Source organism: Delphinus delphis, chromosome 9 (assembly GCF_949987515.2).
Source record: "Delphinus delphis chromosome 9, mDelDel1.2, whole genome shotgun sequence".
Taxonomy (NCBI): domain Eukaryota; kingdom Metazoa; phylum Chordata; class Mammalia; order Artiodactyla; family Delphinidae; genus Delphinus; species Delphinus delphis.
In genome coordinates, this window is record NC_082691.1 from 61,888,374 (window position 1) to 61,915,061 (window position 26,688).

The window sequence follows — 26,688 nt, forward strand, 5'->3', positions numbered from 1 at the left end:
AGAGCCCGTGCTCTGCAACAAGAAAAGCCACTGCAATGAGAAGCCCGCGCACCACAACAAAGAGTAACCCCCGCTCACCGCGACTAGAGAAAGTCCGCGTGCAGCAATGAAGACCCAATGCAGCCAAAAATAAATAAATAAATAAATTTATTTAAAAAAAAGTTTCATTTTATCTTTTTTAAAGATTGGGGTGTAAACTGAGTCAATCCTGACTGCATCTCTATGCTCTTGCGCTAACTTTCTGCAGCGTTGTCTCTGTAATTCCTTATGCCCAGTGTTAAATGTAGAGTACATAAGCTAAGAAGTCATTCAGGTCCCAGATGTTTATAAAGTTGTAGCGTTAGCGATCATAAAGACTTAATTTTTTTTTTTTAATAAAAGGATATATATTTTATAAAGTTATTCCCAGGAGAAAAAAACAAGAGGAAATTTGCTCAGATATTCTTCTGTTCATATCACATTTTGTTACACTTGTTCATTGACTCTCCTGACTCATGCATTGGATGCTGGTTCTTTTAAGGTACTGATTTTTGTCTTCATCTGTGTTGCTACCTAACACAGTACCTGACATATAATAAGCAGTCAGTGAATGTTTGCTGAGAGAATGTATGGATGAGTAAGAAACTGATAAACTATGTCAAAGAATTGTGATGGCTGTCTTTCCCACCTTTCCCCAAAGCTGTACATAAAATTAATGATTTCTTTTCTTCTGATGGTAGGCAAAGGGAAATCCTCTAAAAACAAACCTTGAACTCATCACCAGATATTTTCTGGATCACTTTGGAAATACTGGTAACAATTTTACTCAAGAAACACCAATCCCTGCACTCTCAATACCAAAGAAAAGTAACAAATTACCATTGAGATGCTCAGAGACCACGCTGGTAAATATATATGACCTTGCAAGTGAAGATGCGAGTTGGAGAACATCATTGTCAGAAACAAGCAAAGCCAGGTACCTCTTCTCATTTATACTGTGGATTAGTTTCTTATTTCTGCTATAACAAATTACTGTAAACTCAGTGGCTGTAATAGGGTTCTCCAGAGAAACAAAACCAAAAGGAACCAATAGGGTATAAATGTGTATATGTATAAATATATATGTGCATAAATATATATTTAAATAAAGAGATTTATTTTAAGGAATTGGTCCATGTGGTTGTAGGGCTGGCGAGTCTGAGATCTGTAGAGCAGACTGGCATGTTGGAAGCTCAGGCAGGATTTCTGTGTTACAGTCTTGAGGCAGAATTACTTCTTTGGGAAACCTTTGTTTTTGCTCTTAAGATCTTCAACTGATTGAATGAGGCCCACCTGTATTATCTAGGGTGATGTCCTTTACTTAAAGTCAACTGATTGTAGATATTAATCACAATATGTTAATTAATCACAATATAAAAAATATCTTCACGGCAACATCTAGACTAGTGTTTGACCAAACAACTGGGCACCATAGCCTAGCCAAGCTGACATACAAAATCTAACCATCATGGTGTCCTAAAGCAACACCAATTTATTTATTTTACAGTTCTGAGGTCAGAAGTCCAAAATTGGTCTCACTGGGCTAATGGCAAGGTGTCAGTAGGGCTGGTTCTTTCCAGAGGCTTTGAGGGGAGAACCTGTTTCCTTTCATTCTTCAAGTTCTAGAGGCTGCCTGTATTCCTGGGCTTGTGGCTGCTTCCTCCATCTTCAAATCACATCACTACAACCCCTGCTTCTGTGTCACATCTCCTACTACTGACTCTCATCCTCCTGTCTCCCTCTAATAAGGACCCCTGTGATTGCATTGGGCCCACACAGTCAGTCTAGGATAATGTACCCATCTCAAGATTCTTAACGTAATCATGTCTGCAAAGTCCCTTTCTTTTACCATGTAAAGTAACATATTCACAGGTTCCAGGGACTAGGTTGTGAACATCTTCAGGAGGCCATCACTCAGCCTCCCATCCTCTGCATTTTCAGCATCCCTGTCATGGAGCACTGTTCTTTTCCTCTGGAAGCCATGGGAATGGACCACTTTGTGATGGAGGATACTTATGATTCAAAATGTTTAATTTAAATTCCATGATTCATAAGGTTCGGGGGCTTCCTTTGTTAGCATTTTCTTAAAAACAGGAGTAGAGAATTCTAAAAGGCCACTAAACACTGGAGCGATGGAGAAATCTGGAAAATAAGTCCTTTTGGAACTCGGGAAGAAAATGAACTGGCATTCTTGATTGTACCTCTATTATTTGGAAAACAGTTATTTTTTTTCTTCCAGTTTTATTGGTATAGAATTGACATACAGCACTGTATAAGTTTAAGTTGTAGAACAGAATGATTTGATTTATATATGCCATGAAATGATAACTACAGTAAGTTTAGTGAACATCTATCATCTCATATAGATACAAAAGAAAAGAAAAAGAAAAAAGTATTTTCCCTTGTGATGAGAACCCTTAGGATTTCATCTCCCTTTTTTTTTTTTTTTTTTTGTGGTACGCGGGCCTCTCACTGCTGTGGCCTCTCCCGTTGCGGAGCACAGGTTCCGGACGCGCAGGCTCAGCGGCCACGGCTCACGGGCCCAGCCGCTCCACGGCATGTGGGATCTTCCTGGACTGGGGCACGAACCCGTGTCCCCTGCATCGGCAGGCAGACTCTCAACCACTGCGCCACCAAGGAAGCCCTCTTTCTCATTCTTGTTCTTCCTCACTCCTTGCTTTTGCTCTCAGTCTCTTACCCTCTTTTGTTCTCTCTCCCTCTCTTACACACACACACACACACACACACACACATACACACACACACAAACACACAAACACACACAAACACACACACACACCCTCGTTCTTCAACACCAAGCAACCCAAGAAAAGAAGCCGTTGGCATGCCTAACTTTACTAAACCTTAACTGGCAACGCCAGGTTTTCCAAAGGTCTCTGTCCACCACCCTCAGTGGTGTGCAGTAACTGGGCTCCACTCCTCTTATGACTATACCATCGTCCCCCTTATCCATGGGGGATACATTCCAAGATCCCCAGTGCATGCCTGGAACCGTGGATAGTACCAAACCCTATATATACCATAACGGGAGGGGGGAACTGTTGTATTGAAGGGCTACAGTTTTCCTTAATCACTGGGGTCTGGGAGAAACAAGGATGCTCTTCGTACTGAGGATTGAAGGGATCCTATCATCGGTCATCGACTCTGATTCGGTTTCTTGTTTCAGGTCTCACTTTGTCGGCCAGACTTGCCCTGATACAGAAGTATTTTCTTTCCCTTGCCTTTATTGATAAAGCACAGTCTGGTTAGAAATCATCACAGATTTGTGAATGGGCTTGCTATGGGGACCTGTGGAATGTGGAATTTATCATCATTGCTAGTGATTCCTTTTGGGGAAGCTGTTTTAATGGAAATATCCCTTTTTCGCAGACACGACCATCTTAACGGGGATGTACTTGGGAATTTTGCATCATCCAAAAGGGCCTCCCACAAAAGTAAGCCCTTGCAGACTGTCCCAGGTGAAAGCCCTCCTGTGGCTCCTGCTTGGGAGAAGACGGACAAGCTTCAGTCATCAGAGCCTTCCTTGGACCCGAAGAGGATGGGAGAGAAGATCAGGCCGAAGTCTGGCCTCATTGTCCGAGGCATGATGGCCGGGCCCATCGCCAGCTCCCCACAGGTGGGCTTGGTGCTCTTACTATTATTATGAGCATGGAAAGTGAGGACCGGGCAGGGCTTAAGGGGCTGCCTGGGTTTATCTGGGGGTACCCCACGAGACAGCTCAAGAAGGGAGGATCTGCATGGTAGACGGCAAGAACACTGGCCTCTTTTTCCTGCCTGGCTCTACTGTCAGCGCTCTGGGGCCACGGGTAGGCCTCATCACCTCCCCTGCCTTCGGTTTAACTATCTGGTCAACCAGGTGGTTACCAGGTGGATTCTTTTGCAGGGTGAGAACATATCTACCCAGCTTTATCTTTGCCATTCAGGCGTGGGGGGACCCATCCCAGTCTAGAGGACATATTTTTTAAAAATTTTTTAACACATGATAGTGAAAAGGGAAAAAGAAATCCCAATCCTTATAGCTTTGTTTTGTTTTAAAAAAATTCTAAAAACTTAACACCGTTGTTTTATAGTCTCCCTTAAGGAGGGGCTGTGGTAGGGTCCCATCAGGTGGGAGACTAAACCAAAGGAGAGAATGAATGTAAAAGGGGTTTGTAAAACAGAAGAGAAACAGAAAAACAAAGGAAGGTCAAATGCCGAACTCAAAGTAGAGGATCAGTCAAATCAGGGAGCCTAAGCCAACCAAAAATAGGTCATCTGTGTCCACGCTGGTCACCTCCACCCTCACGTGTGGGTGTGGCTGCACATGCCAGCACTGCTCTCCCAGTTCATCTGGAATCAGGGCAGCAAGCAGTGGACCTTCTCCCTGCCTCAGCCCACGTCCTGTGAGATTTTCGGACAAGGTCTTTGTTCCTCTTGGCCATAGTCTCGTTTGTTAGACCAGGTGTCTAAGATCCCTTCGAGATCTGGAATTTCATGGCTCAGTGATGGTCATGCAGTTGGGAAAGGGAAAAGTATTTTAATAGTCTTTTCAGAAAGCTAGGCGTATTTTTTAATATTACACCGAACCTAGACAAGTTGTTTCTTTTTTTTTAATCCAGTTCACAAGGCTGGCTGTTCGCTCAAAAACAACCTGCTTTGGGTCTAGATCAAGTATAGTTATCTGTCATTGTTCTGTTGATTAAAAACATGCACAACCTAAAAGTTGAGAATTACGTTTTATTTGACGGACTTGCTGAGGACTTAAACCTGGAAGACAGCCTCTCAGATAACACTGAGGAACTGCTCAGAAGAGGTAAGGGAGGAGCCAGGATATACAGGAGTTTTTGCAAGAAACCAGCTAGTAGGAACATCAAAAGATTACTGTTAATTAAAGAAAAACAGGGACTTCCCTCGTGGTCCAGTGGTCAAGAGTCCAGGCTTCCACTGCAGGGGGTGTGGGTTCGATCCGTGGTTGGGGAACTAAGATCCCACATGCCGTGTGGCGTGGCCAAAAAAAAAGAAAGAAAGGAAAAAAAAGAGAAAAACAGACATCTCAAGTTAATGAAGTTAGCACTTTTCTTTGTACAGGAAGATGCAGAGTCTGAGTTCACTTAAACCATTCCTTGAATACGCACCTTATCAATGGAAAAAAATGTTGCCTGCCATTTCAGTAAACAAAGGATGCGGCGGCCATCAAGCCATCACCCTGCAGTGGCCTGATGGTGAGCCCTGAGGGAACGCAGGGTAGAAGTAGGATGCCGACCATCAGACACTGCAGCCACCACCAACCCCCGCATAGTGCACCCTGAGGAGACTCAGGATGTGAAAGCACAGGGTGCTGACCCCAGAGAGCTGAGGTGCGCATCAAAGGAATGCTTTCAGTGAGCCCTGACTTTTGCATCTTCTCATATATAGAAAAGTACTAAATTCCTTAACTTGACATATCTGGTTTTCTTTTTCTTTAATTTTTTTATACAGCAGGTTCTTATTAGTTATCTATTTTATACATATTAGTGTATATATGTCAATCCCAATCTCCCAGTACATCCCCCCCCCCCGCCACTTTCCCCCCTTGGTGTCCATACGTTTGTTCTCTACATCTGTGTCTCTATTCTGCCCTGCAAACCGGTTCATCTGTACCATTTTTCTAGGTTCCACATATATGCGTTAATATACGATATTTGTTTTTCTCTTTCTGACTTCCTTCACTCTGTATGACAGTCTCTAGGTCCATCTGCCTCTCTACAAATGACCCAATTTCGTTCCTTTTTATGGCTGAGTAATATTCCACTGTATATATGTATCACATCTTCTTTATCCATTCGTCTGCTGATGGGCATTTAGGTTGCTTCCATGACCTGGCTGTTGTAAATAGTGCTGCAGTGAACCTTGGGGTGCGTGTGTCTTTTTGAATTATGGTTTTCTCTGGGTATATGCCCAGTAGTGGGATTGCTGGGTCATATGGTAGCTCTATTTTTAGTTTTTTGAGGAAACTCCATACTGTTCTCCATAGTGGCTGTATCAATTTACATTCCCACCAACAGTGCAAGAGGGTTGGTTCCCTTTTCTCCACACCCTCTCCAGCATTTGTTGTTTGTAGATTTTCTGATGATGCCCATGCTAACTGGTGTGAGGTGATACCTCATTGTAGTTCTGATTTGCATTTCTCTAATAATTAGTGAGGTTGAGTGGCTTTTCATGTGACTCTTGGCCATCTCTATGTCTTCTTTGGAGAAATGTCTATTTAGGTCTTCTGCCCATTTTTGGATTGGGTTGTTTGTTTTTTTAACATTGAGCTGCCTGAGCTGTTTATATATTTTGGAGATTAATCCTTTGTCCGTTGATTCATTTGCAAATATTTTCTCCCGTTCTGAGGGTTTAGACAAGTTGTTTCTTAATGTGGAACCTGAAACCATCGCAATGAACTTTTTCTACATATCAGTTTCCACTGGTTTGTCTTGAACTTTGAATGACTCTTTTACCACTGCATGGTTTAGTAACATGATGCATTGGGTCATGTGGAAATTATTGGTTTACTAAGTTATATGGATCTTCTGTACATTGACACATTTCAACATACAAAAAAAAAAACACATAAAAAATTGCATTTGTTGATGTCACTACTCAACTTATCAGAAAGTTTTGAGAAGCCCTCCAGTTCACAATGGCAAATACAAGTTTCCCCAGATTCTAATTTTTACCTGATGACTTGTATTTTATCACTGGCAACAGTGTATCATTTATGTTCCTTGATGTGACAGGCTCAATTTATTTTCAAGAAAATGCCTGCCAGATACTCAGTACTCATATTCAAATACCTAATAACCATAGTTCATCTGTCAGTTGTTCCGTGAAAAAACTAGCAAGTTTAGCTCACAACTCAGATGGCTGCATAAGTGCTTCTCCTGGTGACAGCCTCATCCTCTGCATCCTGCAGAATGTTTGTATATACCTCCCATTTTGTCACGCAGACTGTGAAAGAGATGTATAACATAGGGTCAAGATTGAACACAATTAATATTCGTTATGCTTCAGCATGGACATTCTTAAGTGAAATTAGCATTTCACTTATCTACTTTTATTGCAAGTGGTGTTAATACCTTGAGTACTGGTGAAGATTGGTGCTGCTGCCTTGATTCGTGCTAAGGGCCAGCCAACAGTTTTTCCCACCAGTGCTTTGCACCGTCAGTACAAATGTGGACACAGTGAAAAAGGCAAATCATGTTGTATTATTATTATGAAAATAATTTTGAGCTCCCTGAAAGGGTTTGGGGTTAGACCTGTAAGGTCGGTGGACTGCACTTTGGGAACTGGTGGACCAGATGAACACTAGGGTCCTGTCCTATCATGACTTTCTAATCAAGTCTGTGCGGTTCAGACCCCTTCATAACTGAGGTGTGAGGAAGATGGCTTGTACCTGCTTTACTGCTAAGAGATTGCTGCAAACTTCTCCCCAAAGGAGAAGTGATTGTTCTTGGAGGTGTTCTTTTCCCCTGGAGTATCTGAATCCCGTGAAGGACACAGAGGTAGAATTTCCCCAGGTATTCTGGAAGGTGTTCTGTGGGCCTTTGAACCTTGGCCATGCTTATTGGTTGCTCAAGAGAAAAGAGCAAGGTTGCCAGGTAGTGCATCATTAGGTATGGCATATGGATCAGCTCTGCGCTTTTGAAGAATGAGGAAGAGTCTGGGTTCCCTGCCCTTGGCCGGAAGTTTGGGTCTCCTTGGGAATGTTGACTAATGTTTTCCTTGTTCTGTGGCAAGGGATGCCCTGGGTGGCTTTCGGAGGAGGTTTATAGTGCCTAGTAATTTCCACCAGGCGGGAATATGGCAGAATTTGCTGTTGTTTTTCTGGCACAGGCTTTACCATTTGGCCCAGGATTATTTCTGGAAATGCTGAGAGGTCCAGAATTTTAAACCCAGGAAGAGCCCAGCAGGTGTATTTTTGTCCCCTACCCCTATTCCTCTACCTCAGATTGGTAACAACGTGAGTTCTCATTTCATTGGTTAATGATTGATAGTGAGAGAGGACATTTCTGTTGACGCCTCTGAAATTCCTTCATTTCAAAAAGTAAGCATTGCTTACTATGAATAGGTCACTGGGCTGGGAGCTCTGGGGACACCAGAGTTGAAGGAAGAATGGCCTCCATCACCTGGTCTACTGGCAGGAAGGGTTAAGGCCATATGTAAGTGGGGACGGGGGCAAAGATGCATAGCAGTAAGTAATATTTGCTGGCTGCTGTGCAGGGTTTGGCTCTGTGATGGTGCCTTACGTGGGTCTGGGTCTCTCCTTTGGTCCTCACCATGGTCTTGTGGGAGATCGGCACTGTAGGTCCCCAATCCCTCATCCAAAAGCTTTGAGCAAATGTGTTTCGGAATGTAGATTTTGTTTTTAAACTTCAGAAAGGAAATACAATGCATAAACCACATACCACAGAACGCCTGCAGTAGGGTTTGGAGTAGCACCCCATAAATAAAACATTTCTGCAGCAAAACATATGAGTGTTCACACTTAAAAAGGGACCACAATGGAATTCCCTGGCGGTCCAATGGTTAGGACTCTGTGCTTTCTCTGACGAGGGCCCAGGTTCAATCCCTGGTCTGGGAACTAAGATCCCGCAAGCCACATGGCCAAAAAACCCAAAAAAAACCAACAAAAAAAACCAAGAATGCAAGCAACCTACCTCATAAGAATGAAAAAGAATTTGCCATGGGATTCCAAAAGAAATGGTCATTTTTTAGGGGTTTTGGGATTTAGGAATTATTGATAGCAGGTTATGGACAGGTTATATTGCAGGTGGGGTAGTGAGGGACAAAGAAGTTCAATGACTTGTCACAGAGCACACGGCTGGCAGGGGGTGACACGGGAACACAGGTCTGACCCTGGAGCTCTCTGTAAGGGGTATGAGGGGGGACCAAGGCATGCTCCTGGGATTTATGTGGGTGGGGTTCTGTGAAAGCGCTACAGAAGTGGTAGCCCCTGCGTGTCTCCTCAAAGGGTGGGTAGGATTTTAGGAGAAGGAGTTAAGGATGGGAAAGACATTCCCGGGGGAGGGAAGATCATGGGTAAATGCTTGACGTGGGATATTTTCTTACCTCCCTCCAAGGGGATCCTCACCGCTGCTTTTATCCTTGCTCTTTTCAGGATTCCCTCCGCAGACGCTCGCTGAGGCAGTCCCCGGCCTTGAGCAGCACGACCCAACCCCACGAGGAGGGGAGCCTACAAGCGCCCGAGCTGTCTGCTCATACCCCAGCCTGTCCCCCGCCTGTCCCGCAGGAGGGCCCGGCTTCCAGCACCTCCTCCACCCCCAGGAGCACCCTGGGCCTGCTCAGCTCCCTGACCTTGGAAAAGTGGAGAGCCTCGCCCAGCAGCCCTCCTCCCCTGCCAGGCAAAGGGCTTCCCCAGAGCGGGAGCGGCCGGTGGAGAGACCTTTCAGAGGACAGCCCAGCCGTGGACAGTGGCCTAGAGGCCGACAGGACCGCCTTGAATTTCTCCTTGTCCAGTGGGAATGCCCCGACGACCCAGGAGAGGCTGGAAAGAGTGTTCAAACGGCAGGGGAGCCAGCCCCCGGCCCTCAGGTGAGTGTGCTGTGCCCAGGTGATGGTTTTCGGAGAACCGTCCAGTCCCGAGTGGCTCCTTGGGCTCTCCGAGCGAGGCTGTGAAGTAGGGGAGGTGATGATGGTCACTCCACCAGGGAGAAAGCAGCCCAGAATGCACACACCAGGAGGCTTTGCGAGGGGTGTTTCTTTGGCCCTTCTTACTTCTTCTCAAGGGTCAGCCTGATATGGTACAAGAGATGCGTCGAAGCCAGAGGTATGGTGGTGAATCAGTTCCCACAAGGCTCCTCTGGGGCAATTTTTTTTAACCCTATCCTAAGCCCTTCGCTTTTATTCTTTCACAATAGACCTTGGTGATCCCTACACTGATTGTTTTTTGAATGTTAAACCAACCTTACATTTCTGGAATGAACCACCCTTGGCTCTGACGCATTATCTTTGTATATATTGTTTGATTTGACTTACTAATATTTTGTGTAGGGTTTTGTATATAAATTCATGAGGGAGGTTGGCTGGCAAATTTCCTTTCTTGTAACAGCAGCCTTGTGAGATTTTGGTGTCCAGGATATGCTAGAAGTGGTCCCTCTGTTTCTTTATGGTCTTGAAGAGTTAGTGTGAGATTGGTGTTATTTCTTCCTTAAATATTTGGGAGAATTTTCTGGAGAAGGCTTCTGAGCATTGAGTTAAAAGGTTTTAAATTGTGGATTCAATTAAAAAATTTTTTTAATTGAAATTTTCTATTTCTTCTTGTGTCAGTTTTGGCAAGTTGTATTTTTCCAAGGAATGTAACCACTTAATTTATATTTTAACTTTACTGATATAAAATTGTGTAATTATACACAATTTTTTTTTATTGGAATAAAATTGCTTTACAATGTGTTAGTTTCTGCTATACAATGAAGTGAATCAGCTATACGTATACCTATCTCCCCTCCCTCTTGGACCTCCCTTACACTCCCCCCACCATCCCACCCATCCATGTTGTCACAGAGCACTGAGCTGAGCTCCCTGTGCTATATAGCAGGTTCCCACTAGCTATCTATTTTACGCATGGTAGTGTATATATGTCAACCCTAATCTCCTAATTCGTCCCACCCTCTCCTTCCCACCCTGTGTCCAAATGTCCGTTCTCTATGTCTACGTCTCTGTTCCTGCCCTGCAGATAGGTTCATCTGTACCATTTTTCTAGATGCCACATATATGTGTTAATATATGATATTTGTTTTTCTCTTTCTGACTTACTTCAGTCTGTATGACAGACTCTAGGTCCATCCACATCTCTACAAATGACCCAATTTCATTCCTTTTTATGGCTGAGTAATATTCCATTGTTTATATGTGCCACATCTTCTTTATCCATTCATCTGTCTTTGGGCATTTAGGTTGTTTCCATGTCCTGGCTATTGTAAATAGTGCTGCAATGGACATTGGGGTACATGTGTCCTTGTGAATTGTGAATATCCTCTTATTGTCCCTTTAAAGTCCGTAAGATCTGCAGGGATGTCTCTGTTTCCATTCCCGATACTGGTAATTTGTGTTCTATGAATTATATGCTTTTTTCAAAGAGCTAACTTTTGGCTTTGTAGGTTTGTTTTCTAATTAATTGATTCCCACTCTTACTTTTATTCTTCCTTTCATTCTGCTTTCTTTGAGTTTAATTTGCTATTATTTTCTATTTTATTTTATTATTTATTTCTATTTTGTCTTAAATTATTGATCCTCAGCTGCCTCCTCCTCCTTCTTGTTCTTCTCTTTCCTCTTCCTCTTATTCTTCCTCCTCTTCTTCTTTGGGCATTTCTTTCTTTTTTTTTTTTTTTTTTTGCGGTACGTGGGCCTCTCACTGTTGTGGCCTCTCCCGTTACAGAGCACTGGCTCCGGATGCGCAGGCTCAGCAGCCATGGCTCACGGGCCTAGCCGCTTCGTGGCATGTGGGATCTTCCCAGACCGGGGCACGAACCTGTGTCCCCTGCATCGGCAGGCGGACTCTCAACCACTGTGCCACCAGGGAAGCCCTTTGGGCATTTCTGATTCTAATTTTTAGGGGCTTCATGACTGCTATTTCAGGATTATTTTCAATATTTCTTACATATAATTATTAATATTGAGTACTACCATTAATTGAGAGTTTACTTAGTGCCTGATACTATGCTAGGCACTTTTCATATATTATTCTATTTCATACTTGGAAAAACCTGCAAGGAGGTATTATTATTCCTCAATTTACAGATGAGGGAATACAGACTCATAGAGGTTATCACTCCCAAGGTTGCCTAGCCAGGAAGTGAAGGAGCTGGGATACGAACCTAGGTGTTTCTGAGTCCAAAGCCCATCATGCCTGTAAGCACCATCCTGTACTAGTTAGGTAATTGCGTTTCTGTTTGTGTGTGATGTGTATGTTTTAAACACTAGTAATTTGCTTGGAGAATTTCTGCAGGGGTGGGTATAAGAAGTATTAGGCATCCTGGTTTGTAATACTGGCTTTTTAAGTCATTTACTGTGCACCTAATATGTGCCAGGCACTTAGGCACTGGTAGTGCAAGGCAAGCTAAACAGATACAGTGTATTAACTCCCTTTGTGACCATAGATAAGCTGGGCCTACTTTGCTTATACATTTTGTGACTATGTTATTTGATGCATATACACATAGAATTCTTATAGCTTCCCGTCGGATAGACTTTTCTATCATTATGAGATCTCTCTTCATCTCTAATAATGCTTATTGCCTTAGTGTCTGTTTAGGTATAGCTGCGTCAGCTTTCCTTTGATTAGTGTTTTCATGGTATATCTTTTTTTCCATCTTTTTATTTTCATCCATTCTGTAGCTTAACATTTAAAGGTGCCAACCAAAAGTCTGTGCGGTTTACCAGGATCCTTCACCCTTTTAAAAAATAATTATTATAATTTATTTAAATTAAAATAAAGCAAAACAAAACAAAACCAGTTTACCCATTTCTCCCACCTTCTACCCACCTCAGCTTTCTTCTTTTGTAATATCTTTTAAGGCTACAAATTTCCCTCTAAGTAATGCTTTGTATCCCAGAAGTTAATAAATTATATAATCATAAAATTTAGCTTAAATGTTTTCTAATTCCCATTGTGATTTATTCTTTTGACCTGTGGGCTATTTAGACATGTATTGACTAATTCACAGCATTTGGGCTATTTTTCGGGTTATCTGTTTGTTTTTGATTTCTAGCTTATTTCCACTTTAGTGGAATATATTCCACTAAATATATTCCACTAATAATAATATATTAGTGGAATATATGACTTTAGTCATAATATATTCTGTATGATTTCAATCCTTTGATATTTGTTGAGATTTCTTTATGGTCTAGTATATATTTAAAGCTTATCTCTCATAACCAGCATATATGTGGATTTTTAAAAATCCAGTCTGATAATTTTTTGTTTTAGTTGGAATAATTATTGCATTTACATTTTCCTTTTGCTTGAAGAACTTTCTTTAGTATTTCTTTAGCAGGTATATTACAATAAATTTTTTTTTTTCAGTTTTTGTTTGGTAATGTCTTTATTTTGCCTTTATTTTTGAAGGATATTTTCAGTGGGTATAGAATTCTAGATTGGTGGCTTATTTTCTTTTCAGCACTTTAAGTATTTAATTCCATTATCTTACCTTAGTCTTTCATTATCTCTATTGATAAATAAGTTGACATTTTTTATTACTACTCTTTTGAAGGTAATGTGTCTTTTTTTTAACCTCTGACTGCTTTTTAATTTTTTTTTTGCTTCTTCTCATTCTTTAATTTTCAACAGTGTTACTATGATGTGCCTAGAGGTGGTTTTCTTTGACACTTCCGTTAGTATATGTAGAGCTTCCTCAGTTTGGGGTTGATACCTTTCATCAGTTTTGAAAATTATTGTCTGTTGTCTTTTCAAATATTGCTTTTATCCCATCCTTTCTTTTCTCTCCTGGTACTCCAGTTATACATATATTACTACATATTTTCACTGTTCTATAGGGTTTAAAAAAATATTCTTTCCTATGTTTTCCATCTTTTTCTCTCTCTGTACTTTAATCTAGATATTTTCTCTTGCTCTATCTTCTGGTTCATGTTTTTTCTCTTTTGCCATGCTATTAAATATATATAATAATATATTACTTTCAGTTATTTTTCAGTTTTATAATTTCTGTTTCTTTGTAGAAAGTAGATATCAGTCTTTTGTGAGATTCTTCATCTTTTATTTTCTTGAGCACATTATTCATACTCATTTTAAAGTTGCTGTCTGGTAACTTCCATATCTGGATCACCTATAGGTCTATTGATATTGTCTTTTTTCTTTTGGGTTTTGATAATTTCGTCCTGTTTCTTTGCATTTCTGATAATTTTGATTCAATTCCAGACTTTGCATATGAATAATTGTAGAGGCTCTGGTTAACATTACCTTCCTCCAAAGAGGACTTAATTTTCTTTTGGTAGATATTAATCTTTCGTTAGTTTTAGACTTTGTAAAATATCTTTTCCTTTGTTGGACAGAAATTCTTAATTTTGGCATAATTAATCAATCTCTTGTTTGACATACGATTTGCATTTTTGCATTTTTTCTTTATTAAGTCCTTTCTTTCCTTTAGGTTTCCATGGTATTCTCCTGTATTTTTTCTATTAATTTTGTAATTTTAGCTTTCACATTTAGGTATTTAATCTTTTGTATTTGTTAGGTTGAAAGACTCACTTTTATTTTTCTCCATATAGTAAGACAGTTTTCCTAGCACCACCTACTCTACAATTCGTTCTTTACCCCATGTCTTGATTCTTTTCTAATTTCCTGTATAGATTGTCCAGCCAGTGCAATAACAGTGCTGTATATTCAGAACTTCTTCCCCATTCCTTTTCCTAACTACGATTGCTGCAAAATTGCAGAGACCTTATACAGGAAATCATTAGAAATCATAATCCATCCTGGTGCCTTTTAGGGTTTCCACAGAGACACTCTAGAGAACAGCCTTATCTACTTATTAGTTTTTAAACTAGAAATGGTGGGACTGGCTTTACATTAAACAAATATATATATATATATATATTTTTTGTTGTTGTTGTTGTTGTTGTTTGTTTGTTTTTCGGTATGCAGGCCTCTCACTGTTGTGGCCTCTTCCATTGCGGAGCACAGGCTCTGGACGCACAGGCTCGGCGGCCATGGCTCACGGGCCCAGCCGCTCCGTGGCATGTGGGATCTTCCCGGACCAGGGCACGAACCCGTGTCCCCTGCATCGGCAGGTGGACTCTCAACCACTGCTCCACCAGGGAAGCCCTAAACAAATATTTAATATATATATTTTAAAAGAATCATGACCATCTAACAATATTTTAAGGTTGCAGCCATGCACAAAATATACTAGCTCTCTCTTGTGTTTCATTGGTCATGACCATAGCTTTTATTACTATGGCTTTGTGGTTGTAACCTGGTATCTTGGTATACTTCGCCTTTCTTTCAGGATTGACATAGCTATTTACAGATCTTTATTCTTTATGTAGGCCCTTTTGCCTGTTCACCCAACATGTCTAACTTATTTCTACAAGAGGGCTAACTGGTTTGTCCCTTTGCCTTTGTAAGTCCCAAGGCCTTTGTAAAGGCCTTGCTCTCAAACCATCTCATGAGTGTCTCTTTCTTGTCAATCAGGTGTTTTATACTCATAGTGGTTTTCTTTGACTAACTTCACCTCCACCCACTCACCTCTAGCCTATTTTATTGTTATCACAGCACCTATCATAACCTGAACTGGGCTCTGGAGTCTGATGACCTGGACTGGCAAACCACCTCTGCCCTTTATAACCACTGTGGCCTTAGGCCAGTTCTTAGGCCCTTGAAAGATGGTATGGACTTTGTCTTAGAGGAGGAGGAAGGTAGCAGGGAAATGTGCTGCCACAGGCCCTCAGGACCAGGCGAAGTATGACCAGGAGTGCTTAACATGTGATAATAGTGTTGATCTTTATGTCAGTAAGTGTTTTGGGAGCTTTGTTGTTTACCCACTACTTGTTTCCTCTATGCTGAGCACCATGCTAAGCACACGTGTGTATTATCTCGTTTGCGCCTTACGATAATCCATTCAGGTGGATATTATTGGTTTTCTTCTCAGGGCGGGGGAGGTTCTCATTAAATAGTATTCTTCTCCTGAGTTCTGAACAAATTGCCAAGGGAAACAAAGGATATCAACTGGATTGGGGTAAAATACATATCGTCTCTGTGATTGATAAAGGGAAGGTAGGAGACACAGCAACTCATGAGGCCTGGTGGGCCCAGAGCTGGACAGACTTCTCCACCTCATCTCAGGCCCAGGACCATGTGGTGGGAGGGGCCAGCCCCCAGAAGAGCAGCTCACTCCCAGAGGAGAAAGGGTGCAGCTGAGCCTAATGCCCCTCTTTCCTTTCTTTCCCCAATTAACCAATCAGGTCACACATCCTCCCTCAGGATGGAGTGAATAAAAAGGAAGAGAGTAAAGGTCTGCAGGGTAGACCAGTAGAACTCCTTCCAAACTCCCAGGAGACACTGGGAGTTGAGAACAAGCATCCTCCCACCCCAGCAATTATTATTCCATTTTAGATGAGGAACTGAGGCACAGAGAATTAAAGGAACCTGTCAAGATTCTGGGTAGATGCAGGCCTAAGGGCTCACAGTTTGGCACATGGAATATGGATTGGATTTCAGCAGTCTCTCATCCCCTCAGTTAGGCAGCTTTGTGCAGTGCACATACTACCCAACTGTATGTGGCACCCTTGGTTTGAAACCAGGGCCAAAGTAATCCCACTTGCTAAAACTACCTACCTCCTGCCCTTCCCAATACCCCTCCAACAGTCTTATCTGCCCATCACTTGTTTTTTTCATTCAATACAGTAAACATAGGTCTGAGACCTAGTGTGTATAAGATCCTGTGAACCCTTCAGGTGAGAGAGTCGTGTGCATATGTAATTCTTTTAAAACATGACAAGGGACAGTGAGATGACAGCAGAGCTGGCTCGCATGCATGGCACATGCTCCATCACTCAGCCCTAATGAAGCTGGAGGAAAGGTGGCTACTGGGAGCCTTTGCTGGGCCTTGCAGCATCAGGTTTAGGGATGCCCATGGAAGTCACACCTGGGGGCGGGGGAGTGAGCATGTGTCCTGGGAGAGGGGGCAGGTGGAGGACGTGACCTGCTGAGATGTCAGGGAACGTGAGTATACGTGCAGTCAGGCCCTTCTGACACTAACTCCTTAGATCAGACTCAGTTGCTGAAGGAACTGTTTTTTGCTTTGATTTTTGTTTCTTTCTTGTGTCCTTTGATCTTAGAAGATGCTTAGAAAATGTCACCTTCTCATTGTTGTGGCAGTTTGGGGCCATTTGTCCCTTGTCACTGGCTAGTCAGGGCTGCCCTTGTTGGATTCCTCTCACAATCAGTCAGATCCGCTGGGCCTCTGGCCCTGACCTGGGTGGTCCTGTAACCCTTGCCTCACTCTGCTTCCTCTATACCTCTGCGTATCTTGCTATCACCTACACACCTGGCCCAGACTAGGCCCTCTAGAAACCTCAGGCGCAGGACTAAGAGCATCGGAGCAGTGATTCTTCCGGGAACCCAGTCTGCCAAGCCTGGGGCTCCCCAGGCGGCACTTAGTGGAGGTTGATGGTGTGGTTGGGGGCAGTCTCACTTGCGGTGCTTATGCTCTCTTGGGGCCTGATGGCCTGTCATTTGTCTGAGTCCCTCAGAGTGAATCCTTGGGGCTTCTCACGGCCACATGGACCCTGCTGTGGTTGAGTTTCTGCATGTTAGTTCAAAACACATCATGCCGGGCATTTGACAATCAGAACTAGCTTCAGGGCTTCCCTGGTGGCACAGCGGTTGAGAGTCTGCCTGCCGATGCAGGGGACACGGGTTGGTGCCCCGGTCTGGGAGGATCCCACGTGCCGCGGAGTGGCTGGGCCTGTGAGCCATGGCCGCTGAGCCAGTGCCTCCGGAGCCTGTGCTCCGCAACGGGAGAGGCCACACGATGACAGGCCCGTGTACCGCAAAAAAAAAAAAAAAAAAAGAACTAGCTCCCACTTATGTTTTCCAGCTGTGTGTGGGCTGCAGAAGCTGCAGCCACGTACATTTTGCCCGGTCTCCTTTGGAAGCATGGGTGTACTCAGTGTCGTGAAGTTGAGAAGAGTTGTTGGCCTCCCTTGGGAGTTCAACCCATGGCAGCGGCCCAGCGGCAGTGTCTAGCTTCTGGAAGATAGAGGTCAGCATTGGGTCTCGTTGGGCTGAGATCAACAGTTGACAGGGCTGTGGTCCTTCTGGAGGCTCTAAGGGAGAATCTGTTTCCTTGTCTTTTCTAGCCTTTAGAGACTGCCCACATGCCTTGGCTTGTGGCCCCTGTTTTCCGTCTTCAAAGCCAGTGACGTGAGCCGGGTCCTTCTCAGGCTCTCATCTCTCTGATTGTCCCTTTCTCCCTTTTCCGCCTCCTTCTTCCCCTTTGAAGGACCCCTGTGGTTCCATTGTGTTCACCTGGGTAATCCAGGGTAGCCTCCCCATCTCAAGGTCAGCTGACCGGCAACCTTATCTCCACTGACCAGCAACCTGATCTCCAGGAATTCCCTTTCCATGTAACCCAACATGTTCACAGGTTCCAGGGCTTAAGACAAGGGCATCTTTAGGGGTGGGCGTCATTCTGCCTGCCACAGAGGGCAACTGTTTTTTTCTTGCAGTGTTTAAAATCCTTTTTGGTCTCATGATTTTTAAACTGTTTACTTTTACCCTCTCCCTTTCTACCACTCCCAGGAGAAATTTTGTTGTTTTCACCTTATCCAGCCATTCTCCCCTGCTTGTCTGACTGTCTTCATGTCCCTCTCTTTTTTATGCGGGTCATGTGTGGGAAGGGAACCAGGAAGACCCACGGCTGCACGGTCCCTGGGAGCTGCGGGATTAGGCCGGTAGAAGATGTCTGGCTATGTGGCTGTCATGGTGTATCCAGTGAGCTCAGGGCAGTTGTGAATTTCATGAGCATCGATGGATTTCACCCTGGGGAAGGTGGATGTTTTCCCAGAATACAAGCTTAAAGTGTGATAGAATCCATGGAATTGAAGTTTAATTTCGTTGGGTTTTTTAACAGATGTTTTAAACTGGGTGTTTTGAAAGCAGAGTGGAATAGATGTTGCTTTAGAATCTGTATCGATTCTTAAGCGTATAGTTTGTCAGGGCTAGAAAGATCCTTGGGACCCAAGCCCTTCACTTGGCAGGTGGGGAACAGGGCCCAGGAGCAGAGGGGAAGTGGCTCACCTGATCTCTTGCAGGTGTCGTACGGTCCTTTCATAAGCTCTGTTTTCACTGTCTGGCTATGTTGAGAGCTTTTTCTCGAAATATGTGTGGTCTTTCCTGTACTCAGTATAAACCTGCAGCACAGTTGTCATCCATCAGCATGTGACATCTTATTCCTCACACAGTCATCCCTTGGTTTTGGAGAGGCCTGATTTCAATCCCTGAGCTCATGGAGTTTGTCCTCAAAAAACCCCCATCAATTCACAGAAATATCCATTTATTCAATTAACTTATTAACAAGTTTTTAATGAGTGCCGTAGTGTGTCAGAGCCAGCTTGTACTGGCTCACGGACCTGACTGTTGCCATGTCTTCCTGACGTCAATGTGGTAGCTTGAAATGGGTCATGGTAGGAATATTTACGCCATGGGAATTGGCAAATGCTGGCAATTAGCATCCCCCTTCCCTGGAGAGCCAGTTGTTAACTTCTACCAGCACGCCACCCGTGATGGCCTACTATGTGCCAGATGCAGTTCTAGCCACTGGGGATTCCACATGGATGAAGGACCAAGCCTCTGCCCTCTTGGAGTGTATACTTCTGATGGGGAGAGGCGGCCCATGACAACAACCCAGTGAGTAAATATATAACAAACCTGGGTGCCACGAGGAAAAGTAATTCAGGGAAGTGTGATGGGGAGCCCTGGGTTTGGGGCTGCTGTTCTACAAAGGGAGAGCTGGGGAAAACCTTTCTGAGAAGGTGATGTGAGAGGAGACCAGAAGGAAGACAGGGAACCAGCTTTTGATCCCTGGGAGCAAATGCAAAGAGGGCAGCCGTGCACAGGCCCTGTGGTGGGAACAGGGTGCTTGTTCAGGCTGAGTGGATGAGGGGGAGAGGTGGAGAGGGAGGGGAAGAGCGAGCAGGGCCTGGAGGCTGCTGAACGTGCTGGCTTTGCCTCTAGGTGATGCAGGAGCCTTTGGAGGTCGGGCAGAGGCACAGCCTTCTGCGACGTGTGCTCAGCAGGGTCCCTCTGGCTGCCGGGCTGGGGTTGAGAGTAGATTCCAGGAGACAAGGCTGGCAGCAGGGGGACCAGGCAGGGGGCAACTGCCGTCGTCTGGAGGAGAGCTGATGGTGGCTTGAACCTGGCAGGGTAGTGAAGGTGGCGAGATGTGGGCTGGGTTATCACACACACACACACACACACACACACACACACACAGGGACCCTCTGCTTTTCGAGTTAGCTTTATTCCACTTCACTTTCACTAAAGACCTATGTTAGCTAACCAAAATAAATCCAAAGAGGATTTTCACTTTTAAGGAAAAAGGCAAAAAGTGCAAGTGGTGATCAGCGTTCTGTAATGAGCCATTGCAAAGGCAGCTCGCACTCCGACCAGCAGCCAGGGCGGCACCGCCAAGCTCCTTCCCTGGGAGCCACACTCAGCATCAGGCCGCCACAGCCCTGAACGGGTCTATGAGCCTCTGTGCTTGATCTCGATGTATTTTGTGCCTCCATTAGCAAGATGTGTCCTAAGGTAATTGCTTCTTCGCGTTACACCATCTCAGCTTGGGAAAGCTTTCCTAGGAGCGCTCTACTTTTGGGTAGAAGGGGAAGCCTGCCTATGGTAGAGTCAGCAGGACTTGACCCTGGATTAGATTTGCCTCGTTAGAGAACGAGAAGAGACAGGATGACTCCAAAGTTTTTGGCTGAACAACCGGAAGATGGAGTTGCCGTTCCCTGAAATGAGGAAGGTGGTGGGAGAAGCAGGTGTAGTCATGGGCACCAGGCCGCAGTCCATTGTCCTCCCTGCCAGGCCAGTGGTGTTTCTTTGTTGACTGGCCTCCCTGTGGCCTGAGTCAGAGACCATGTGTCTGGAATCCACAGATGTGAGCAGTCAGCGGTCTTGTGGTTCTCATTTCAGGCCCTGTTGATGCTATTGTGACAGGACAGTTCTCTTCTGGCCTCAGGGTCTTACTGAAGCTGTGAAGAGGTTGTTTCTCACACCAGGACTATTACTAGAGCCCACGTAATAGGATTGCTCACGGCTGTTCTCTGAGGACAGTGAAAGCAATTGTCTTGCCTTTAAATCGAGCACTTATTTTTCCTGTGTTTGCAGGTTGAATGTCTGCCTTGGTCAGATGTCCAGCCCCCTCTGGGCCTCTGTGCTCCCGTCTGTAAGGGAAGGGTTGGATGGACTGCTCTTCAGGGGCTCCTCCGTCTCTGACATGCCCCTCATCCTACACTGTACACATGGCCTTGGGCGTGTCCAGGCCAAAGTTCCACCTTCTCTGCGATCCAGGAATCATAGTCTATTCAGCTGGTCTCTAATGTTCATCTTGTGTAAAGAATGAGCATGTAAACGGGGCCCTGTGCCTTGGGAGTCCCTCCTAGATGGTGGGCTCCTCTGAGCTCCTATAGTAAAATGATACAGGACTCAGCAACGCAGATTCGCCCCCAGCCCCGAGCGTGAGGGTCTGTTGCTGGAGGCCTGATGATCTCCTGTTCCGGCTGCAGGGTTTTGTCTGGGAGGCTGGCTGAGTGCTGCATCGTGCCACCTCCAGCCCCTTTGCCTATTACTTGTTGAATGATTTCTGTCTTAGGTCAAAGTGCCAAGAACAGCTCTTCTCAAACTGTGATCCCTGGACCAGCAGCACCTGCATTGCCTGGGAACTTGTTAGAAACACAACTTGTCTGACTTGCTGAATTGGGACTTTGGGGGTGAAGCCCAGCAGGGTGTTTTAACAAGTCCTCCAGGTGATGGGCTGCAGGCTAAGTTTTGGGAACCAGTGCCCCGGAAGCTGAGCCTGAGTTGGAGGGTCAGGTGCATGTAATCTGTTGGGCGTGTGCTCTCAGGAGAAAGGCAGCGAGGGAAGCAGGACGGGAAGCAGGGGAAGGTCTCGGCAGGGATGTGGAGGGTCAGGCGGCTCCCACAGGGAGATGAGCGTGGGAGCTGACCCAGAGCTGCTCCCGCTTTTCAGCTAGGAGAGGGCTTTTCTTTCTTGTGTCAGTCATTGGCTATGCGTGGCCCATCCTGGGGTGGGGCGGGCAGTGTGCCATCTCCTGGCTGAGTTTTGCGAAGGAGAGCTCTCTGGAGAAGGGCGCAGCTGTGAGCCTTTAGCAGCCAACGTGGATAGCAGCTGGGATGGGTGCGCCAGTCAAGGTCATGTGTGGGGGACACCTGCATCTTCCACATCAGTTCTCATGGTTCCTTCTATACTCGCCCAACTCCCAGTGGGATAATAAAAATAGACCATCATCTCGAAGCCTGCTCATGGCCGTCACTTCTGGCGCATGGGATGTCCTGGTGAGGCAGGCCAAGCAGGGATCATTTACAGGTGAGGGGGAGACTGGAAAGAAGTTCAATATAAGCCCCCAGACAGCCCCTGCCGTCACGACCCCCACAGCTCGCGTTGCAAGAGCACCATGCTGACCCATCGCTGGCTTCAAGCTGGATGATGCCCTGCTGTCTCGGTCAGACAGGAGGTGTCCCTGAGCTTTCGCCCAGATCTGGCACTGGGGATGTGGAAAGATGAGATGGCTCCCTGCTCTGAAGCCAAAGGCCCGCTGAGGCTGTATGTACTTGAGTGCTTAACTGTGGCCCTCAGAGGAGGGCTGGCAGCAGGTGGAGGTGCTGTTGGCAGGGCAGGAGGGCCTTGGGCTTGGAGAGGCCGTGTTTGATGCCAAGACTTGATGGTGCACTAGTAACACTGGGCGAGGAATAGCTGTGATTAGCCTGCCTTGTTCTGCGCGGATCTCTGCAGCCTGGACACAGACACAGCCCCACCAAAGCATCCATGTGTGACAGCTCTGTGTCAAGGCCTGTAGTCAATTCCAGGGACACAGCGACTGATGAAGGGTGTGCCCACATCAGGTTTTCGGGTTTTGCAGGAGAATGGACAGTAGGTGGCAGCAGATCTTCATCAATCTTCAGGACCCCAGAGACTTTGGTTGGCCCTGTTGTGTGATTTCAGCCAGCAGACACTCACCAGGCCCCTACCAACGATGACATGATGACACACTCAGGTGGGAGAGAGATGAATGAGATCCAATCCCTCCTGAGTCCTGCCCACTCCCGGGCTCCAGATCACTAGCCAGGCCTGTTTGCATCCTGAGAGGGAGTGAATGATGCCACCTGGGGCCTGGCAGAGGCTGAGCAGAGGATGTGGCATTTGTGGTTTATTGACTGTTCCCCATATCCGAGCATTGAGAGTCTGACAGCATCTGCGCTGCATGGGATGAGTAATGGGTAGAATTTCCATTTTAATTTGTCTCTGCACGTTATTTGGACTTTATGTCAGACTAGGGAGGTTCGAAATTAGCTGAGTCTTGAAACATACACAACACACAGTTGCTTTCCCGTGTGCCAGAAACCCCGCGTGAACAGGTGGCCTGCCTGGGGCTCCTGTGCTGGTCCAGCTTCCCCTTCACACCTGCCATCAGTGCCCTGTGCCTAGCTGGTTCTCCGTCCCACCTCTTACCCACATTCACCCTACATGTGTGTCCCCGGTCCACGGTGGAATGCCTTCTCTCTCCTCCGAATGCCGGCCTCTCCCTGGCACGTCCAGGAGTTTAAACAGGAGAAACGGCTCCAGCGCACATTACAGGCCACTCGGAGCCCTCCAGGAGCAGGGTTGATGCTCTCACCCCTGTGCTTTAATTATAGCTGCTACCTACCTTCAGTTCAAGGGTTTCTGAGTCTTTGATCCAATGCATCCCCCAGGGGAAAGAGACTTCTCATGAGTCAGATTTCCTTCGAGATCAAGAAAGTGTAGCTAGAGAGGCACCTCTCCTTGGAAGGGTGAATGATCTCATTTTGGACATTAGGATGGCAGCTGTGAGATCCTCCTCTGCACACACCTGGGCCTTGCCAGCTCTGCCCTAGGCCCGAGTCCATGGCACGCAAGCTGGGAAGATGTTCCGTGCAGGGGAAGCCGCTGCTGCTAGATGGGAAGAAGCTGTTAAGGCTCAGGGATAATTTTGGGAGGTGAGTGTCAGAGAGCAGGGGAAGGGTATGGAGACTCTTATCTCCTGGGTGCTTTTTTCCCCTCACTCCAAGATGCTTACTGGCTGGTCTGTGAGCTAGCTTCCAGCAGACCCTAGCTACCAGAACCCCAAAGAGAGGCCCATTCTGGAGATTAGCAACAGGGTCAGGATGAGAGTGAAGCAAGTGAGGTATCGCAGGGGCAAAATTTAAGGAGGCACTCACTCTTACGGTGTTTCAGCTGCAGTGTAGGCACCTCCATGAACCTTGAGACTGAGTGCCTCCTTAAATTTTGCGTCCTAGGTACCTTGTTATGTTTCACCCTAATTCTAGCCTGGTCCGAAGTCTGGCTGCTTCTCTTCTGCTTCTCAGTATCATGGGTAATCCTCAATAGAGCATAATGATTTGATAATTCATCTCTACTTCCATGAACTCTTTGAGGATTGGAGTGGGCCTTACTTCTTCGTTGTTCTTGTTTTTCCTAGCTATGTCCCTGGACCTGGCAATCTATATGGAGCAAATGAGAGAATGTACATAGTAAGGAGAATGAAAGGGAAAACCATGCTGATCTGTTTGGGACAGTGTCATGAAACTTAGGTTGATAATCTTTAATAGAATTGGAACCGTCCAAACTTTATCTTCAAGTTCACTTGTCAGCATTCATTCATTCACTCATTTATTTTTTATTCATATATTCATTTAACTGTGATGTCCAGTATTGAAGTCATCTTGAACGTTGCCTTCTTTAGGAAGCCTTTCTGATCTCTTCCCTGCTCCTATACCTGGACGTGATCCCCTTCTCATACCTCTCACAGCACACGTCACACTGGAGACCTGACAGGCTGCCATGTTTCTCCTCCTGGGTTGTCAGCCACCTGAGTATGGGGGTGAGTCGTCTGTGACCCTGCCTCCCTCAATTTTGATCAGAATTGTTCCAAGCTTATTGGATGGAGCTGAATTATTGGCATGGCCTTGTGGGAGGGGGAGGTGAAATGTGAAGTCTTCCCCTTCATTCGAGGGACACACAGGAGAGTGGGACTAGTGATTTAGCAAACAGGAAAGTCACCTGAAAATAGGAGACATCTGTCCCAGAGCCAGATGGATGGTGCCCATTGAGGCGCCGTAGGATCTCGGAGGGGGCGTTGCTGTTCCTGGGCTGGGCCTTGAAGTCTGAGCGGGGTTGGAATAGACCAGTTGGGGGCCAGCCAAGGGCCTCACTGCTGTGCCTGACATACTCATCACTCTTCTGCACCTTCCTCCAAGCCTGAGATTTTTTTGGAGTGGGGGGAAAGTTTGCCCATGTCCCCGGGGATCTCATTCCTAAAGACTAAAGCAGCTCCCTTGCTCTTCCTCAGCCCTTTTTTTTTTTCCCCCCCTGGGGCCTGCATTGGGTTCTGCTGCATTTGCAGACATTTTTGGATAATGTGCACTTATGGTGGCTCATGGAGAAAGAGGCTAATCTCGTAGCTTTCCTAAGGATTGGGAAAGGGCACTGATTTAGGGAAAAGATGGGCATCCCTGTTCTCACCCCAAGTATAACCCTGACAGGCTGGCTACCTTGGGGCCTGGGTGGAGTGAGCTGAAGTCTTTCCCTGGCCAAATCCTGTTGCGTCCTCCTAGAGTGGACCTTCCCTCGTGACTCCTCAGCTGGTTTTCCTAAACAGTGGCCATGACTCACTTGGGCTGGTGCCTCTACCTTGATGCTGAGTTCTGTCAGGGGCATTTGGGGCAGAATTCTTCAAATCACAAAGATGACCCACCAGGGCCGTCTCCTGTGTGTGTGCCTCATTCCAGAAAATTCTACTTTGTTTTCTCTGCTCATTGCACAAGCAGTTACTAAAACCATGGGATTCCTTCCATTTCCTGTAGGGGCCGGTTTCGTGGCCATGGGTCCCTCAGAAGTAGAGCCTCTTCCCGATAGAGTAAACAGTTTTTGATCTCTATGTAAATACCTGTCATTTAATTTTATTCAGTTCAACAATGCATTTATGGAGTTTCTCTTGCTTGTTCGAATAGTGCTGGGGAGAGACGCTGAAGATGTGGCTCTTGCCCCAAAGAGGCCAAGACCTCCGTACACATAAAATCATGATTAAAAAAAAAAAAGAAGAGAAAGTGACAAGCAGACAGGGCAGGTGCCATGGAGCTGGAGTCTAGATTGTTTGAAGGATAATTAAGCTGTTAATATTACTGAATAGTCATTCTGTTGCAAGAGCATTCGATGTATTACCTCGTTTAATTCTGACAGCAACACTAGGAGGGTTATCAGCTCCGTTTTACAGATGGGAAAACTGAGGCACAGAATTACCAACCAGCCTGAGTTCATGCAGGCAGTCTGGCTCTAGGGACCTCAGTCTTAACCCCTATCCTCAAGCCCCTGTCTGAGGAAGGAGGACTCATGGGGAGCTGACATGGGCGAGGACTTAGAGGGTTGGTCTGGTGATTCAGGGAGTGGACGCATGCCAAGCTGAAGGGCCAGTGTGAACAAGTGTGAAGAGGCAGGTGAGGTGGTGTAGCTGGAACCCAGGGCATGTGTGGGGACCAGGAGGAGAGGAGACTGGAGGACTGGACAGTGCTTGAGAGCCAAGCTAAAGAGCAGTAGAGAGGAACAGAAAGGTTTCTCGAATTTTTGGTTAGGTAGTGGTTGTTTTTTTTAACTGGTTAGAGCTGTGCTTCAGGGAGACTAGTCCAGGAGCGCTGCAGAAATGACAAGGGTGACCAGTAGCAGGAATCTGACCGAGAAGGTGGGGTGGGCCCTGACCCGAGGAGCAGGAGATCTGGGAGGAGAATCCTTGGGACTTGGTGTCCAGGGAGGTTGTGGGCCTGGAGGGCCGGGAGACTGGGCATGCGAATGGCAGGGAGAGGGGACCTGACTGGGGGAGGCACTGGGTCAGGAAGCAGATGAAGAGGCT

At 45.7% G+C, this 26,688-nt stretch overlaps 1 protein-coding gene across 2 annotated transcripts in view; it reads left to right on the top strand.

Annotated features, from left to right (window-relative positions):
- MINDY4 (MINDY lysine 48 deubiquitinase 4) overlaps positions 1-26,688 on the top strand; it is a 111,839-nt gene that overhangs the window by 8,981 nt on the left and 76,170 nt on the right. For both annotated transcript variants that reach the window (XM_060020682.1, XM_060020683.1), the window contains exons 3-5: positions 720-955; positions 3,409-3,655; positions 9,161-9,594. In XM_060020682.1, the coding sequence (XP_059876665.1) occupies positions 720-955; positions 3,409-3,655; positions 9,161-9,594 (917 nt within the window). The remainder of the gene's footprint in view (positions 1-719; positions 956-3,408; positions 3,656-9,160; positions 9,595-26,688) is intronic.